General features: G+C 41.0%; 2 protein-coding genes across 6 annotated transcripts; one reads left to right on the plus strand and one right to left on the minus strand.

Annotated features, from left to right (window-relative positions):
* Positions 1-27: 27 nt before the first annotated feature.
* On the plus strand, positions 28-13,662 carry bin2b (bridging integrator 2b). 5 transcript variants are annotated; one of them, XM_023832054.2, is made up of 15 exons: positions 28-141; positions 795-1,135; positions 2,815-2,856; positions 3,424-3,575; positions 4,933-5,013; positions 5,430-5,484; positions 6,788-6,882; positions 7,020-7,115; positions 7,976-8,083; positions 8,488-8,573; positions 9,172-9,247; positions 9,564-9,646; positions 11,463-12,057; positions 12,610-12,705; positions 12,901-13,662. In XM_023832054.2, the coding sequence occupies exons 4-15, from the start codon at positions 3,483-3,485 to the stop codon at positions 13,012-13,014; spliced, it is 1,578 nt and encodes a 525-aa protein (XP_023687822.2). In that variant the 5' UTR covers positions 28-141; positions 795-1,135; positions 2,815-2,856; positions 3,424-3,482; the 3' UTR covers positions 13,015-13,662. The 5 variants fall into 5 exon arrangements, with proteins under 5 accessions (XP_023687822.2, XP_023687841.2, XP_023687832.2 ...); XM_023832073.2 differs by having other exon boundaries at positions 795-848; XM_023832064.2 differs by having other exon boundaries at positions 42-60.
* A 1,824-nt stretch (positions 13,663-15,486) lies between these two features.
* On the minus strand, positions 15,487-18,698 carry LOC111854306 (DAZ-associated protein 2). The gene is made up of 4 exons (XM_023832164.2): positions 18,518-18,698; positions 17,522-17,640; positions 17,089-17,337; positions 15,487-16,776 (listed from the first exon to the last, which is right to left on the minus strand). The coding sequence occupies exons 1-4, from the start codon at positions 18,528-18,530 to the stop codon at positions 16,648-16,650; spliced, it is 510 nt and encodes a 169-aa protein (XP_023687932.1). The 5' UTR covers positions 18,531-18,698; the 3' UTR covers positions 15,487-16,647.
* Between the last annotated feature and the right edge of the window lie 19 nt (positions 18,699-18,717).

Consider the following 18,717-nt stretch of genomic DNA (forward strand, 5'->3'; position numbering starts at 1 on the left):
TGTGTATTTCCGGTTTACTTCGTCTTACCGTGTTAAACGGCTTTCTTCTGGGTGCTCAGGGTATGCGGTTATGAAATAGGGATGTTATGGAGCTGTATGATCAAAGTCTGGCTAAAGGCGTCTGCCACATGCCGTATAAATGTAAAGACGTTTAGTCTGTTATTCTTTATATCTACATTACATGTCTCATAATATTTTGAAGACACGACGACATTTTCGGCAACTTTCGTATGGAAATAATTTTATATCTACAGTACTCGTACATAAAAATGAACTGCAAATTATTTAATCATATAAATTTGTATGCTTGTAACTAATTGACTTGTAGGCAAATATTTTGAAAGTACAGTTCTGTGACATTTACGGTAACAGATTCATACATTCTGTTCGAAATGCATGCACGCATCGCACTTAAGTTTTACAGATTCTCATTTTACATTAGTAGTTTACACAGTTTGTAGCTGCTAAGGTGTAACCGATTCCTATGCGTAGGTAGATAAATTTACATCTCAAGTAATCGTACTTAAACGTTATGACGATGCCGTAATTTTATAAATCTCAAATCCATATTAAGGGTTGCAAAATGAATACCTATACCTGTCGCCAAAGTTTTACGAATACAATCTTCCTTTTACAATTACGAAACCCAATTTACGAATTTACGAATCACAGTTCATGCATTTTCAGCTTCGGAACGTTGAATCTGCGAATCTGTATAGTTACGGGGGGAAATTTCCGTTGCCAATGGTCAATGGGTTTTGACAAAAACATGACTGCATCTTCCGTTTCAATAGGTGGCTGATAGAGGGTCCATCGAAATATTCACCAGGGGTCTGAGATGGACCAGGGTAAGCTTTTCCATGTGCTGTGATGTCAGTGCCTCTGATCTGTACTCAGATTATAGTTCCTTCAGGTGGTACTGTCACTAGACAGGAGGTCTTCCACAGGACTGGGACTCTTTCCAGGCTCATGTTGAGGTTGAAGATGTGTTAAACCACTCCACACAACTGGTCTGCACAAGCCTTGATCACTCTGGAGCTGATGCATCTGGTCCAGCAGCTTTGCTCACCCTGGTCTTCCTCAATTCTCGATCTTCTCATCTGGAGATCCTGGTATCAGGAAGGAGGGGAGGGAGGTGAGGATCGAGGGAATCGCAGGAATATTTTGTTTAGTCAGAGACTCAGAGCAGGGGTCAGAATACAAGAAAGTAGAGATTAATTAAGATCATAGACATAGGGTCATCTTACTGTTAGATTTACAGCTAGAGTTAGGATTAGTGTAGCTATTAGGATTAGATCTTATAAGGCTAGGTCACCATTAGATTTAGAGCTAAGGTTAGGGATAGGGTTGCCAGTAAGGTTGGGGCTGCAATGTGATTCCTGGACACTCACACCAAGTAAACATAATATCATAAAAGACATATCTTTGGTTTTATTTACAATATAGGGCAGCCCATCAATTTGAAACCTATATATTGCAGAAAAAGTTTTCAATCCAATAATTATGCTTAGTGTTTCAATAATTATTGTGTTAAAAGTAAATAGCTTCCCCAAATGCTTGAGCTGGATACTGTCATTATATGTACATGTATTTCATTAAGAAGTTTCCTCTGGAATAATATAAGTGCTCTGTGTCTGAATTGTACAATGTTTTTTTTTACTCATTTTCATCAAGTGTGTCAGTAATTTAATCTTTTAATATGAGTGTATATAAACATGAGCCCACGAATAACATGGTATTACTTTATTATAATGTATGTACAATAAGTACAAGTAAAGTGTTATTAAATGTTTAATCTGCACAACTACCTACTAATTGATCGGAATTCATAAACTTAATCCACAAATAATACATATCCTTATTAGCATTAGAATCCACGCAGTGCCAGAGGTGAGTGTTGTGTCATCCAGTCTACAACTTACGAACCACCAGAGCACAAACAACGGATTGAGACTCATTTTCCAGGGAAATTTGTATATGGGTGTGCCGCCATTTCCTGCCAGAGTGAGCAGACTGAGATCGGTGGGGGGTGCATTGCGCTGTAGTTATCAATCACTGGTTCCCTACATACAGGCCACCGCATACACCCCAGCAGAGATCTAATGAAGTGTGGGGAGGGGTGGCTCTTCTGTCAGTAACCTCTTTTGGGGGACAAATTGCATATAATAGGTTACACACACCTTAGTATAATTAAATCAGAAATCGTCTCTATAGTGTGTTACTGCGACATGTACAGGTACGTGATACTCCTACTATATAATATATAATATAATAGTAGTTGTCATCAAATTGGTCTATATTTTAAACACAATTTACAAGTTTAATGAGAATAAAACAAACACTGGAATCTTAGATCAGCATTAATTTTTTTCATTTTTTAATTTTTTTTTAAAACCTACTGTTTAGAATCTTTTTAAAATTATTCTCATCATAGGTTAAGGGCGGGTGTTTTATTTACACTACAACTGAGTAATACCGGATACCGAGTCCCCTCGCCTGTAAATACCTGCACACAGTGGTTTGCACATGGTAAATTTCAGCTAAATATGCATTTTCCTGTTGTATACGTAATTTGCGGGGGACCAAACGCCAACGACTAACCAACGGGAGGTGGCCGCCCTTCCGATCTCAGTACAGCTCAGCGACACCTCGGCATGATGTGAGAAACAGCGAAACATTTGGTCAAAGTATACTGGACCCCGCTTCAACAAACATCAGATAATAACAGATGCTGTCTGGTGTTGTTTGCCTTTCATTTGCTTTTGGTTTCCGAATGGCGTTTTGATCTTAAATTTTTGTCCGGCTGGCTTATAGAGAACTTGTGCAATCCTGACCGACAACACTGCAAAGTTTCAGGTGAGTTAAAACAAAATAAAAATAACCATCATTATATTATATTAAAATAATAATCCGACGAGTAAATCAGTCCGGCTGGTCAGCACACTGGGATCGAGTTGAATATGATTAGGATTAAATAGTTTCAAACTATGTTGTTTATTCGACGATAATGTGGTGAGAAACTTACCATGTGAATATACCCTCACCCAATTCCTGTCTAACTGGTCAGAACTTCAGATCGGTGGTTGTGCTTGTTTGGGCATGACGTCCGTAAAGCAATAGGACTGTTAAGGTCTTGTTTCTGCAATGTGTTTCGCTGGTTATCTTTTAAAATCCTGACACTGTTCATAAAGTCAAAACAAAATCGAACTCTAACCTGAGCAGATCAACTTGCAGCAGAACTTGTTCTGACAGTAGAGCTGCTGCAGGTGCAATTTGTGTTAAACACAGTCTTTTTGTAAAGTTTAGAGCATATTAATAATAATGTTATAATAATAATGTTCCGAGGGTGACTGACACATGTACTGTACTTTCCTTTGGTGTGCCCTCTCGCCTCTGTCTCCTCCACCTTGTTCTCCATCACAGGGAATCCGTTTCTGCAGTTTACAACAAGAAACAACCATAGAGCCTGAAAAAGAGCAGAGATGGCAGAGAGCAAGTCAAGCGGTGCGGGGAGTGGTGGAGCGGGACTTATCGCGAAGCGGTTTCAGAAGCAATTTAGCCGGGCACAAGAGAAGGTAAAGCACAGGTTCAGCTATTTAATGTTCATTGGCAGAAACATGTATTTGCGTCTGTCCAACTTTAGGAATCCAAAAACATTGGTAATACTTTGTAGTGATGCAATATGTTTGGATTATATGTTGTTTTGCTTTCTGATACTGGAATGTGTGTGACCTTGTAGGACGTGATATCGTACTCAAGGCAGAAGTATATTGTTCCTGTCTCAGGCTTACTGGATTGTCCTGATAATGGCGGTTACATAGTTTATTTTGGAAATTGTTATATTCAGCGTTTCATCAGTACGCTCAGATGAGTGTCTGTGGTATTTTGTGCACAGTTTTAAAGTTGAAAAGTGTTTTTACATCCAGACCGGCTCTAAACTTCAAATCTGGGTTTAGCAGACCATCTCTCTGGGAATTACCAAAGATTAGGCCTGAGTTACTCATGGTTCTTTATATTGTTTTTTTCTGAGACTTTTGAAGAGAACAGTGTAGTAGATAGTTTTATATTGGGGGGAGGAACCATCTTAATGATTTAAAATAGAAATATCTGTTTGTTGGGAGATGAATGAAGCCAAATTAAATATTAGGGCAGCGGTGGCCAATCTTATCCACAAAGGGCCGGTGTGTATGCAGGTTTTTGGGGTAACCTTTAGGTCAGCTGTTCAAACCCAGGTGTGAGGACTCCTCAGCCAATCAGTCCTCTAATTAGTAATCTAATTAGGGAGCTGCAGTGAAAACCCGCACACACAGCGGCCCTTTGCGGATAAGATTGGCCACCCCTGTATTAGGGGGTGCCCCCCTCGGTTTCCACCCCCTTGTTGTAGAATTTTAATCCCATGGATGCAAACGCTCTCAGCAGATGCATATATCTGAAGAGCAAAACTCTCTATGCTCATTCGGGGTTTCTTAGCATCTGAATATTTTGACATCCATGATGGATTTTCTGCCATTGATGCTTTAAGTCCCTAGTAAATCCCAAGCTAAAGAGTAGCAGTATTTACATCCTTGTTCTGTCGCTGGCAGATACGGACACAAAAGCACAATGGTTTGCAACGGCTGCGCAGAGGCTTGTTACTTCCTGCCTTCTTTTCACTTCCTCTCACATGTCTTGCAGAGCCATTTACTGCTTAGTTGTTGCCTGTGCCTTTGTGCTGATCGGAGCATAGAAACAGGTGGATAGACCAATACATAAGTCTGTATTTCCCAGATCCCACAGAACAAATCAAACTGATATTGGACTTGAAAGTCTTTGGGATGTCCTGCAGTTCGCTCTTCCAAAAGATCTTCCATATTAATGATCTTATATTGTTGAGGTGACATAACCTCTTAGATTAGTTCCAACTTTTACATTAGATTTGTTGCTTCATTTCAGGTCTTGCAGAAGTTGGGTAAGACCATGGAGACCAAGGATGAGCAGTTTGAGCAGTGTTCTCACAATCTGAATAAACAACAGGTACCATTGCACCATTGCAAAACCACCTTTCTAGTGTAATTAACTGGTGACACATATCATGACGATCTTGAATGTGTACATACGGTATTAGCTGCTTCTGACTCCTATAACTCATTTGATGAGGCATGTTTGTCTGCAGAGAGGGCGATGAGTAGCTTGTTGAATGAGAATATCAGATTTCAGTCAGATACAGGAAGTTCCTTTATCTTGAACTGTATTTTGTTTTTAACCACAGCACTTTCAGCAACCAATGTTTTTGTTACTTAAGTTAAACTGATGAACAACCAGAAAAAAAAACTTAAAAAATCTGGTTTGCTAAAAAAAATAAGAATCGCAGGTCAAACATTTAATTTTGGTGCTGACCCACAATAAAATGGCATAAATATTCTTAAAGATTTATTTCTGTGTATTTGCAGAGTGACGGGAACAGGCTATTCAAAGACATTAAGGCATATTACAATGCTGTCAAAGGTACTTTTTAAATATTACTTTGTGTTTGGTGAGCCCTTATTACAAGAAAATTGCTGCTTTTGGTTAAGTTTGATTTAGGTATAGAAATGTAAAAAGCTAATGTAGTGTGGAAGCCGTTAAGGTGGAGGTCTGCTATCATCTTGTATAAGATCTGCAGTCAGGGTCAGATGGGTTTCCTCACACCAGACATCTGTTGCCACGGTAACACAAGAAACTGAAACCCAGCCTTGTAACTTTGTTGTATCTTCTGTTGTCTCACAGCACATGTATCAGTACAGTTTTTACTATGTACTTGTCTACAATTTTTGTAAGAATTTTATTTCTTTCTTTCTGCTTGCCACTTCCAAAGTGTTTCCCTTTGGGGGGGGCAGGGGGTTAGAATTTCAGAGTTTCCCTAAATAATTTTTCTGTTCTTCTTTCATGGGGTTAAATGAGGCAAATGAAGAAGTGTGTTTCTCCTTTGCACCAGAAAGCTTTCAGTTTTGCCCCCTGCTACTCCTGTAACTGTGGACAGCCCCACAGATGGTAAAGTGAGGTGTTGGGCAATAAAAAATGTTATCAACAAACCAATCAGTTGAACCATGTTGTAAACGGAACAAAGGAAACTACTTCTATCACCTTTCAGTGAACATAGCAATATTTGTATGCAGCAGTAGATGGGCAGGCAAGATGGGCAGGTTGGCAGGTTGGCATCCTGTGAAGGGTTGCCCTGGCTGACAACTTCCAATCCCTCCCCCACCCCGGTCAACAACTTTACCCGCCACTGACTGCCCCACAGATACCAGGTTTTCACGATAGCTTGGGGGTGGGGATTTCACTCAGAGTGTCAAATATGTACACCACCAGAAAGAGCCCCCCCCCCCCCCTCTCAAATAATGTGAGTCCCCAGCTTGCGAAATATCAGTTCTCATTATTTTGTTTTCCCCAGTTTCTTAATCGTCGTAACGGTTATCATTTCTGCTCATTGCCATTGTCATTCCCTCCCGGATGTCTTTCTGTACAGCCCCTTTTTGTGCACTGTGGGTAATGGATATGAGATTTTGGCGTCAGTCAGCAGGCCATTTTGACTCAGTTGCTGGCCCTGGGACGAGTACCTTTATGACCACAACTACACCGCACCACTTTTTCCATTTAGATTATGTCCAAGATCTTTACTTCTAACACATTAATACCTTGCCTGGCGTGCTTAAGTATCACATCAATATGGCCCCAGTTTGCCCAGTTCAGAGAGTGCCTCAGCAAAAGTCAAAACGGAGGTGTTCTAGTTACATGACCTACCTGTCTGCCCTCTCCTGTACCACAGCAATGCATGAGACCTCCAAACGCCTATCCCAGACGCTGAAGGATGTCTATGAACCTGACTGGAATGGAGCAGAAGGTCTAGCCACAATCATAGATGTAAGTTTGCAGCATACTGCCAATCAGATGGACATGCTGGTAGCATGTGATAGTCAAGAGGAAGTAGATGGTTTTCGCCAAACACAGCTCATGAAATTTTATATATAAATATTATGTGAATGTGCCTGTGATAACAGAATGAAGACCTTCTGTGGAATGACTATGAAGAGAAGCTAGCAGATCAAACATTGCGCACCATGGAAAGCTACACTAGCCAATTTCCAGAAGTGAAGGTAGGACTTATTTCTACCACACCCTCATGTTTCTTCTGACACCACAATAACAGGAACCATCTACACTTCAGGTAGGTGGTGCTCTGAAAAAGTGCTGCGTCGTTCAGCTATGTTCTCAGTATAACGGGGGGGGGGGGGGTAATGGCGTTAATGTTAAAAAAATGGGCCCATTTACTCGTGCCTATGTTTTGTTTTTTTCTGTTTCCCTTGTGCTCAAACTGAAATGCCTGTCTTAGTTCCTTGCCATAGTTCAGTTAAACCCATATTAACTCTTGAACCCAAATAAAGTGCCCAGTCCTCCCTGCTGTCCCCATATCAGATAAAAAACCAGTCAAAAGTCTTGACACGCCTGCTTATAATGCACTTGTCTCGATTTTAGCTTCGTAAATCACCTTTAACTATAACGGCTTGACAAAATGAAGTAATGCTCATCGAAATAGTTGATATGTAAGAGACATGTTGAACATCCTAAGATTTTCTTAAACTGTACACTATTCAATAGAGCCCCCCTTTGCTTTGATGACAGCATTGAAGACTCTTGGCATTCTTTCAACCAGCTTCCAGATGTAGCCACAAGTTCTGGGCATAAGTTGGCTACCTTGCTCTTACTCTTTGATCCAACTCATCCCAAACCAGCTGTATTGGGTTATTGGTTAGAGGTCCGGGGGGGGGGGGGGGGGGCTCATCTGTCGCAGCACTCTTTGCTTGTTCACAAGATAATACCTACTATATAACCTCATGGTCTGCTTAGGGTCATTATCTTCAGTAGGTGTGTCCAGATTGTAGTTTCATTTGCCATCCATTTGGTATTTTTTCACAAAGCTGCTCAGATTGGTCACTCTGTTTTGCTTCTCCTACAGGAGAGAGTGTCTAAACGTGGCAGGAAGCTGGTCGACTATGATTCTGCTCGTCACCACCTGGAGGCGCTGCAAAGCACCAAAAAGAAAGATGAAGCGAAAATCACCAAGGTCAGCTCTGATAGCACACGGGTGCCTCAAAAGCTCTGCATTGAGTTTTACTGAAATATCTCAGTTTCTCTAAACTTTGAAGGCTTTGGCATTACCTTTATGACAATTTTGTACTGGGTACTTTCAAGTATATCCATCCACTAGTATATCCTTCTATCATTCCCTTTGGTATTGGCTGAGAAATGTAGTTTCCCATCTACCTTGGTATCTGCTGCTTTTTGGTGAAACCAGCAGCTGCAGAATTCCTGCAAACATTAGGTAGAGGGACCACAATCACTCCTACTCTGGGATCACAGGACATGCAGTTTGAAGTAGGAAATCGATTACCTAACCTATAAAGAGGACATAAAGATCCAGTGGCTCAGAGTGAATATATGAAGTAGGGTTTTTTTTTGTCTTGTTAGGCAGAGGAAGAATTCAACAAAGCACAGAGTGTCTTTGAGGACATCAACAAAGAGCTGAGGGAAGAATTACCAGTTATCTATCAAAGGTGAGCCTGTCAGGGGACAATAACTGTGATTTATAGTTCTGGACAGATTCCTTGAATGCACCAATGAGTTCCATTAAGTGTGATTCAGATGATTAACTACCAGAAGAAACACTTGACAGAGTGGCATGCTTACTTGTGGCGCATGAATGTTTATATCATTCTTTTTTTTTTTTTTTTTTTTTTTAAATAAATCCCATTCTATCCATACTCATTTTTATTTAATTTGCTGTAATCACACTGGGCTAAATGTAAAGAGTCTGGCTTAAAGGCCAGGTAATATACAATTGAAATCTTATGCTACTTTCAAATATTCAACTGGGTATTTTGAAGTAGAATGACCCTGATGTACTCCCTCCCCAGGACAGGAATCGGCACCTCTGCTCTAGCAAATGATTGTTACAACACATCTATTTGTAAAAATGTATTTCATTTACCAGGAACATGTAAAAGAAGGAGTTATTAGCAGTAGTCAAGTGGTTTCTTAATGCTTACACTTTCAAATGCTAGAAGAAATGAATTATACTGCTCTTTTAGAGTGTTGCTTCGCCACACCGGCACTATAAATAATAATAATGCTGATATCCTGGCTTCTCCTCAGCCGAATTGGTTGCTATGTGACGGTCTTCCAGAACATCTCCAATTTGCGGGATGTCTTCTACAAAGAGATGAGCAAGGTAATTTTTGCCTGGATTTTTACATTAATGTATGTTTGAAAGTTGGGTGGACCAACATTTCACATATAAAAATATAAAGGTGATCATATGTATTTCTTTAAGTACATGAATATGACTTAACAAGGTCCCCAATTTACTGGTTGGGAGATCATAATGACGAGGTATAAAATTACTTCAAATATTACCAATATTTAAAAATAATTGCATGCAGTCTTCACTGCTATTACACTGTTGGTTCCATATTAGCTATTTCTTGTACAGTTGGTGTTCTTTTGTGATGAAATTTAACCTTCCTGGTTGAAAATATCAAATTCAGCTCAACAATGAACTTTACAATGTGATGAAGAAACTGGAGACTCAACATTCAGACAAGACGTTTATCATCAAAGGGCTGCACAGGTGGGTACATTTCACATGGGCAGCACAGCATGCTTCACACTGTATAATGAATATTCATGAGCCAGTAAATTGTGTTACTGTTGGCAGGTAGGTCTTTCTAAGTGTATGGTGGGGGGTGGGAAGCAATGGTGCAGAAGTGGTTAGCATCAGCTCACTCCGTGAACTGGGGGTCGCTGTAGCCCAGCATGTTGGTGAAGTTGTGGGACCAGTCCAGATTGGGGTTGATGGCGCCAATGCCGCTGCCCTCGCGGTAGAGATTGCGGTAGATCTTTGCTGCGACGCACGGCAGCTTGGCGATCAGGTCCATGGAGTCCTCGTAAATAAACTGACGGGAGCCCAGAAGAAAGGGCCCACCAACCGAAGGAATAAATATGATCTTCAAATCAGGATCTGACAAATCATGCAGGCCATGTCAAGAGTCTGGTTTCCTCCAACACTCTGAAGATACAGTGTCTCTAAATTGCATCTATATTGCATGACCGTGTGTGTGTGTGTGTGTGTGTGTGTGTGTGTGTGTGTGTGTGTGTGTGTGTGCGCGCCTGCCTGCGATGGGTTGGTGCCCCATCATGGGTGATTCCCTACCTTGCGAGCCTCTAGGATAACCTTCAGACCCCTGTGTCCCTGAATAGGACAAGCGGGTATAGAACATGGATGGATGGAAGTATGGTGGGGTAACTCAATAGGTAGCACTGCTGTCTCAGACCCTGTCTCTGGTCTTTGTGTGTGTGGAGTTTGCAACTACAGTGGTACCTCGGTTCTCGAACTTAATCCGTTCCGGACTCCGGATCGAATCCTAAAAAGTTCGAGTTCTGATCGAATTTTTCCTATAAGAAATAATGGAAAACCAATTAATTGGTTCCCAGCCCCCCAAAATTATACCTAAATATGTTTTTTTTTTCTTTTTTTTTAGCATTTAAACACAAAATGAACAGGATAAAACGAGCAGCATTTTTTTCTTAATGGCTTCCAAAACGATAAAGATCTTATCCCAACATTACCCCTGTTCTGCCCCGATCGTCCGTTCCTTCCGTGTGCCACTCCCCCTCGTTAACCTCGTGTGGGATCTCCATGTGATCAGCTGTTTCTGGTTGTTGTCATTAGTCCTCTGTATTAAGTCCGCGTTTCAGTTTGTTTCCCCAGACTGGTCATTGGGTGCGTTCGACTTGCTTACAGCGATGGCTTAAAGCAATGCATTCTGATCCTGACGCAATGCATTACGGTTAGATGCATTGCGACCTCTCACCTGGCTACACAAACTGGAACAGGCTCCGTGACGACACACCTTTGCCCTTATTGGCTGAAGAGTTTGGCTGAAGGGTTTAGATCCCAGGCAGTTCCGATACATAATCTGCTATTTCTCCCGAATATCATGTAAAGCAGTGAGAACTGGTTTTCAGTTAATTTACCTGGTAAAATAAAGTTTAAATAAATGACATAAATGCTCTAATAGTACACGTAAGTTAGTGGTTTATTTATTGCTAGTTACTGTAATGTTGTGCTGCTTTATTTGGTTAATCGTCCAGTCTGTGAAGAAGTATTCAAGTAAGAATTGCATTGTAGTATGACTCATTTCCTGGCGCGTACAATTTTATATTAGGTCAGCGTTCACGGTTCAACTTCTGGTATTCAGATCGAGTTCTAGGTCAAACTGGTTTGTTCGACTTTCAAGAAATTCGAGTTCTAGTGAGTTCAAGAACCGAGGTACCACTGTATACAGAAAAGCCTGTATCTTTTCAGGTAACAGGGATTGTAGCTCTTCCTGTATTTACGGACTGCTCTTATTTTCCTGTTTTTTTTTTTTTTTTTTTTTGTGCAGCACATCCTCGAAAAAACGGCGATCTCTGATTATCTCCGCACCCATCCCTTGTAACACGGCCTTCCCCTCAGACCACAAAGCCAACCATGGGCCCACCCAGGATGAGAACCGGTCTGATCCAGCCAGCCCCATAAAAAAAGTAGGGGAAGAGGAGGAGGAGGAGGAGGAGGAGGAGGAAGACCAGACTGGGGCTTTGGTGGAACAGCAGACACCTGAAGATCCAGATGGTTCACAGAGTGAAGTCACTGAGGACCCAGATATGAATGGTCATGGTGATGACAATGCCAAACCAGAAAGCCTGTGTGAAGATGAACCTGAACTGAATGACGCCAAAAATGAGAATGTTGGGGAGGAAAAGCCAAATGTAGAGGAAGAGGGAAGGGAAGAGGCGGTGTCAGAGGTCACTACTGCCCAATCAGAACATAGCCCTGCTCAGGACTCCCTCCCGGAGGGAGATAACTCTACTGAATCACTGGAGAAACATGATGATACGTCTGACCCTGCCGCTAACATTGAAGACACACCAGTGTCTTCCTCCAGCATAGATGTAAAAAATGCAGACCACCCTGAATTTCCACCTGGATTTCTCTACAAGGTGAAAGATGTGTGAAGAAATTATACAGATATAGTTCTCAGGAGGTGGGAGGACAAGTTGTCTGTGCTTGTTGTGATTTGTAATGTGCCATTTATCAGTCGGTGCTTAGGTAAATATTAGTGTAGATCAGTGGTGGGGTTTTTGGGATGACCTCTCAATCAGCCAATAACAGTGGGTCTTCAGGATTGGAGTTGAGAACCACTGTTTTATTATTGGCTGATGGAGAGGCCATCCCAAAAACCCGCACCCACCCCGGCCCTGCATGGAACTGGCTCCCCACTCCTGGTGTAGATGATAGTGGAAATTGTATGATACTGCAAGGTACCAGAAAGTAACCTGAAAAACAGCAAATGAAAGTTTCGTTTTGGTGGTATCTTTGTGATTTGTGGAGATATACCCATTACAAGGTATTATTTATGAAGAAATTATATGGGTCGACTCTCCCAGATGGAATAAACATAAACTGTTTAAAGATATGTAAGCTGTGGAGATTCCGTCACCATTTCATTGTGAAAATTAGGTGCATCATAGTGTTTTTGTACCTAAACTCAGGGGGTGGCCCTGGAGGATAATCTCAACAAGGACACCGGAGAACTGCAGTTTAAGGAAGGTGACATCATTCTGGTTCTTTGTGATTTGGAGGAAAAGGTGAGTACCTGGTGCTTGTGAGATACAGATATATCTAAAAATGTCACTCCATTAAATTGATGTTGTTGAGATGTTATATGCTTTCAAGAAACTGAGAAATTTAAAAACACTGTCAAAAGCTGCTAAAACAACTGTTTTTAAAGAATACAGGATATAACCAAAAGAGTTGTGTGGATTTTCTTTTGTCTCTGTAAGCCTGAAGGCATTTTAAGTGGTGTGAAAGAGACTGACTGGATTCAGCACAGGGATCATCTGGACCACTCTGGGATCTTCATGGAAAAATCGATCAGACGCATTGATTCAAGTTAACCTTGGTATTCCTGTGTCTGTTTTCACTTACCTGAGTCCAATGTACATCTGAGCCAAACCAAGTAGCTCTGAGTGGAGACCAAGCACTCTCGCTGAAGCTGATGACCAGCCAACGCTTTTCTTCTTCCTTATGTGGTTCCCTTTGTATTCTTGACTTCAGGACCCATAGAATCAAATATTTTGCTGTGTTCCCCTTGGAATATCATGGGGTACAGATGGTCTTAGGTTTTAACATATCAGTCAGCCACAGCAAGCAAAAAGATGTATTAATTTGTGTTCAATGAGCTTTAAGACAGACTTTTTGTGACAGCCTTTATTTATATAATGACGTTCTTACTGCATTACTGATGGTGTTTGCATATAAAATGTTGGACTCAAGAGATTTGTCTTAAAACGTTTGGAACACCACAGTAAAGGGTCATAAAGAGATTCCATATCCTAATGACATAGCACAGTGTACATTACATATTTGTCCTCCGAATAACATACTGGAAGCTTGAAGTGTTAGCAATATATGTTGGCTTGTTGCCTTTTTTTGTGTCACCTTAGTCATTGTTACATATGTTTAATTTTGATTGGAAAGACCTGTAGATGATGTTTTTGACTGTAATAAATTCAGCACCACTCTGTTTGCTACTATGAGGAAAACACTGCCCTTTTCTTTAATGACCCAGCAAAGACATTTTGGGTTGTGTGTTTACCACTGGTTCAGTATGTGTAGACTTTGCTTATTCTCCCTGTGTGTATGAATGAGTTTAAAATACTATTATAAGCTGAAAATCCATAGCCTTTTTTCTTTCATATGCTGTATTTAGGTCCATTTAATTCTTTTGCTTCCTCTGTAAAGCAACATTTTTTGTCTGAATTTTAAGATGTGAACAACTGCAGCAGAGGAATTGATTCAGCGGTAAATGACAGTGAATCTCCTTAACTAGATGAAAATAGTCTCTTGAAAGGCTTGCAGGTCACCAATAACTTGAGTAAACCACTAATTACAAACTACTGTAGGAATATAGTAAGGAGCCCACCATTCACTTACTGTATGTGGCAGTAAGCAGCTTGTACTCTACCTCTCTACCATAAATTGTGCCTGTTAGTGCACTCAGCTATTACATACTACCCTGCACCTCTCCCATTGCACCTGTCAGTTACAAACAAATGCACAAGACGATAAAATGACAATAAAATTTCCATTCAAATGTACAAAAGTTATTTTATTCTAATTTTTAATTTAATGTTTTCGGTTTAGTATAAAAAAAAGTTAAGTACACCAGCACCAATGTAAACTCTCAAACAGCCTTTAAAAGCTTTTACACATACTGCAACAGTGACGCTCCATCCGACGCGGTCACATAACAGTAACACTGTTCCTTCTTAGCGCTGGGATAAAACATTCACAAGCTTCAAATACCATTAAAATATATATGCAAATAAAAATCTGAGAATCCCTGTACTATTGTCTTCCTTACATTCAAGAACTTAAAATCTCATAAGTCGCACATTATATATTTGGGTCAAATGCAATTGTTATTTTTGAAATATAGGTAACTGCTACAGTATTTCTAAAACTGGAAGTGTTTATATTACGCAAGGTCAGGATGAGAAGAAATTTTGGAAGTAGTACAGTATTCAACAGTTTTGTTTCAGTCCTGAAATTTGTTTTGAAAGTTATGCCCCATGCAATTGCATTAACAGCTTGATAACAGTAACTGCTTTGTTTGATGTTAATCTTCGCTTGAACAGTCTGGGAGGTGTCAAAAAGGAGGCCCTTGCTTACAAATTACAAGCAGGCATATTGGGTTTCAATAACAAGGCAGGGTTATCGACTCTGGTAACCAAAATAAGAGGCCGGCAAGCTGAGCATGAGACCAAAAGGCTGGAAATGGTTTAAACCTTAGGCGTTAGTGGCCCTGTAATCCAGGGGCAAAACTTTCAACAGTAATGTGTGTCGGATACCCACAGTTCATCCGCCCAGGTGAAAGCTTACAGGGTTCCTACTGCAGCTTTGAATGCAACAGAAAGCAAAATGAGACATGGAATGCCAAAATTCCTGAAGTACTATCATAGCGGTTTTGGATAGAGAGAGCGGTAATGTTTTCTTTAATTAGGTGGTCGAAGACCATGAAAAAGCTCTGCATGTGTCAGGAGATTACTGACCAATTAATGTTATAGTACAGAAGAGAACAAAAATAAGTATAGCCGCCTTTTGTAAGACTGTTCACCTGGATCATTTTGCAAAATCACTGCCCAGCCCCCAGATAATCCACTTCTTCTTGGCTCAGGTGCACAATTTCATTGAAGTCTCTGATGAGCTCAAAAGCAGTATTCAATTACAGGAAGCAGTAGCAATTCTGAGGAATATGCTACAGGTGTAGTTGACATACGAAAATATGTGTGCCCATATTTTCCAGTTTAAAACAGTGGTGCAAGAGAATTTATTGAAACTGTAAACTATTTAATAGTTTACATTAATTAATAGTTGAAAACAGTCTTTAATCAAAATTACAATAATGTTGCATATTAATTTAAGAAAAAGAAAATTAATACAAATGTGCAAAAAAACATGCTAAATTAATCACTGTGCAGTTATACAAATGCCTGCTTTAATACACCTCTCAGAGAAAACATACACACTTATTTGTGGAGAGGGCGTGCAGGTGTGATAGACCCTAAATAGCAACAGTACCTCAAGTTTTACAAGTTACTTTTTAAATCAATACAATGGTGATGTTTATATACGACCCAGTTTTCAATTAAAATTCCTTGCTGTAGCATCTAAAGATAAGAATTTACAAATGATATAACGACAATGCCAACAAGGCTTACGTAATTCATGATTCAAGTACTTGTACATGAACAAGCACGAGAATACATGGTTTTAGCCTTGAACAAGGAGATATTTTATACTAACTTAATATATTTAAAGTTTATATTATGAACTAAACTCTGGGTATCCGACAAAAGTAAAACCAATGGCCAATAACTCTCCCTGCCATCCGTCTACGGCTTGAATATACACTTATGGATATTGATATATTTCTTGCATTTTTTGTTTTGTTCCAAGGTGCTGACAAAAAAAGAAATCTAGGCACCTCATAATATTCCTTTGCCCGTCAAAAAGGTACAGCAAACCACTGTTTTCATAATTTTTTAATTTCGTTTCAGCCTTTATAATCAAGTAAAGATAAGGAAGACTTGGCTATATATAGTTTTATGGGGGGGGCTTACTGATTAAAATGAACATGATCATAATTCAATGATTGTGAATATCTGACAAGGTTTTTCAGTTTATAATTTGAGGGAGTTATTACCAAAATAGGTACCCTGTCTAGACAAACTAGTATACTGAAGAAACTACAACAGAATACCATAATAACTATAGCAATTAGCTTTCTGTATGCCCTTAGGCTGGATGTGCTACCCACACAAAGACCAATGATCTGAAAGGTTTCCACAAAGACATGGTAGGTGGAGGGCAATCTCAACCTCACCCTTTCTTCAGTAACAGTGGGATTCTGTACCAGATCCCCGGGCACTAAAATATTACATTCTGTTAAACAATGTCAGTATCATTTGTAGCAAGTAGCCCAGAGGGAGGTCAGAAAGAGTGATCGGGATGTGGAGGCCTCACTGTTACCAGATGGTGTAGCCCCCACCTGAGCCCCCCATGAAGAAATTGCTCTTGCGCTGTGTCATCACCACATTGGCGCCTTGCATTGCTGCAAGCTGGGCTGCATTGGGGTGCTGCCCTGGGGGCGGAGGCTGCATAGAGTGGGGGAAAGCATGCAAAAACCATGGGTGGGTCGCAACTTTTACCAACTGCAAAAGGCTGCACCATTAATTCGAAAGAGTGCAGCTGAATTCGAGTACTTTATCCACATGGTGAGGTCTGATCTCCAGAATGAGGCAGAGGGGTTTGTGTCACAAAAACACACATCAGTCACACAGCATGTTCTTATGTATTCATTTTCTGTATGAAATGCTTATGTATGAATGTCTCCCATGGCATCACTCCTCACATTATGGCTGGCGAACAGAAATAACTTAGGGACACAGTGACAGGGAATTACTCACAGGGATAGAGGCAGTGCTGCTTGCTCCAAAGCGGGCCCCTGCATCATATGCCCCCTCCACAAGCACTGTGGAGCCTGCTGGATAGACAGGACCCAAAGGGTAGTATGCCATCGGCACATTGGGACCCACAGATGCCACAGGGACAGTCTGGGGAAGGGGCATATACATTTGGGCACCGGGATAGGAGCTGGACATCTGGGGCAGCTGGCCTGGAGCCTGGGGAGGATGCATGTATCTGGGCTGGTAAATCTGAATACAAGAACAAGGGAAGAGAAAAACTATTATTATAAATGGTGGTCACCATGTCACATATGTGTTCAATGCAGAGGATACATTTCATTGTCGTGTTCTGTGGTGTGTCAACAATGACAACCAATTGCTTTCACGAGCATATTTTCACATACATATTTTAAATTAAATAACGGAACTTTACCTCAGAATAAGAAGGAGGCGCATCAGAGTAAGGAGGTGCCTGAGGGGACACCTGCATAGCTGGGGGATATAGGGGTGCAGCAGCCTGCTGGGGATATGGGCTCTGCTGGGGATAAGACCCTGAAACACAACAGAAATAAGGTTTTACTCTACTCGACATCACCAAGACCCCGCCTCCTCTGCGTGTTCAGCGTCTCATTCAAATTATTGCATGGATCTGCAACAAAACCAAGAAACTTAAAAATTTGAAACTGCAACCGGGTATATTTTTTACGTTTTACAATAATCACGGGTACTGAGCGATTTCAAGGTTCTGGGCTTTTCCTCTACAAACACAGATAGGCCCAACGTGATTTAAAAATGTTATTCAATGCTATCCCTTTGTATCGCAGTCTACATCATCGGTATACCCGTCCTCCCCGACAGCTGCAGGTAACTCATTTGTCCTTCCAAAAACATTTTTTCCACATACCAGTTTAAGCGCTCAGTTAGAAATATGGGTAGTTATCAGACACATATACGGAAGAACTGCGGAATGTTTTTCCGTCGAGCTGAGCATGCTGACTGCATAAGGCGAGGTCGCTGCTCAACTTAATGTTTTTCAACGTTTCATTCGGCCATCTCCTTTTAGGGCTCCTAAGAGGATGATGTACTGCCTGGCAGAAAAAAAAATCTCAAACGTGAACACAACTTACGACCTAGTTAGTCTTCCGAACCGCGTACCGAACAACGAAGCTCGATGGACAGTTTCAAAGATCCGTGACGCACACAGCCCAACTTACGTCTTTGTTAGCTAGCTAGTAATGCAGCTACAACAGTCAGCGTAGCGCGAAACCACCAGAACAGAGCCCGCTATCGTTAAATTTATGCTCAACGGGGGCCGGGGGCCGGAACCCGACGGACACAAACGGACATGTCCGTCTTTATAGCACGCAGAAAGCCCCAATCCGATCTTAGTCGAAATATTATCGCATAAAAACGGTGGTCGTCATCATACCTTTGTTGTTCATGATCTTGAAGTCCGTGTAAACGTAGAGAAAGGGATGGCAAATAACGCAGAAGAACCGAATATTTATTCAGGCCTCGGGATTTATTAGTAACCACCGATGATTTTTTTAACCCCCAGTGCGGAACTGCTGCCCTTCCTGTGTGCGTTACTTCCTTGTTTGCGATTCGCCTCGAGACTGCGCGAGATAT

The sequence above is a fragment of the Paramormyrops kingsleyae genome, chromosome 8, assembly GCF_048594095.1.
Source record: "Paramormyrops kingsleyae isolate MSU_618 chromosome 8, PKINGS_0.4, whole genome shotgun sequence".
In the NCBI taxonomy this organism is placed as follows: domain Eukaryota; kingdom Metazoa; phylum Chordata; class Actinopteri; order Osteoglossiformes; family Mormyridae; genus Paramormyrops; species Paramormyrops kingsleyae.

Excerpts from the sequence above, each read along its gene's own strand:
- LOC111854306 (XM_023832164.2), bottom strand. Across the intron at positions 17,338-17,521 it reads CGCCTCCTTCTTATTCTGAG|ATTTACCAGCCCAGATACAT; the intron begins GTAAAGTTCCGT and ends TCTTGTATTCAG. Across the intron at positions 16,777-17,088 it reads GCAGCACTGCCTCTATCCCT|CCTCCGCCCCCAGGGCAGCA; the intron begins GTGAGTAATTCC and ends CACTCTATGCAG.
- bin2b (XM_023832054.2), top strand. The coding sequence starts at position 3,483 with ATGGCAGAGAGCAAGTCAAGCGGTGCGGGGAGTGGTGGAGCGGGACTT. Across the intron at positions 5,485-6,787 it reads ATATTACAATGCTGTCAAAG|CAATGCATGAGACCTCCAAA; the intron begins GTACTTTTTAAA and ends CCTGTACCACAG. Across the intron at positions 12,706-12,900 it reads TTTGTGATTTGGAGGAAAAG|CCTGAAGGCATTTTAAGTGG; the intron begins GTGAGTACCTGG and ends TGTCTCTGTAAG.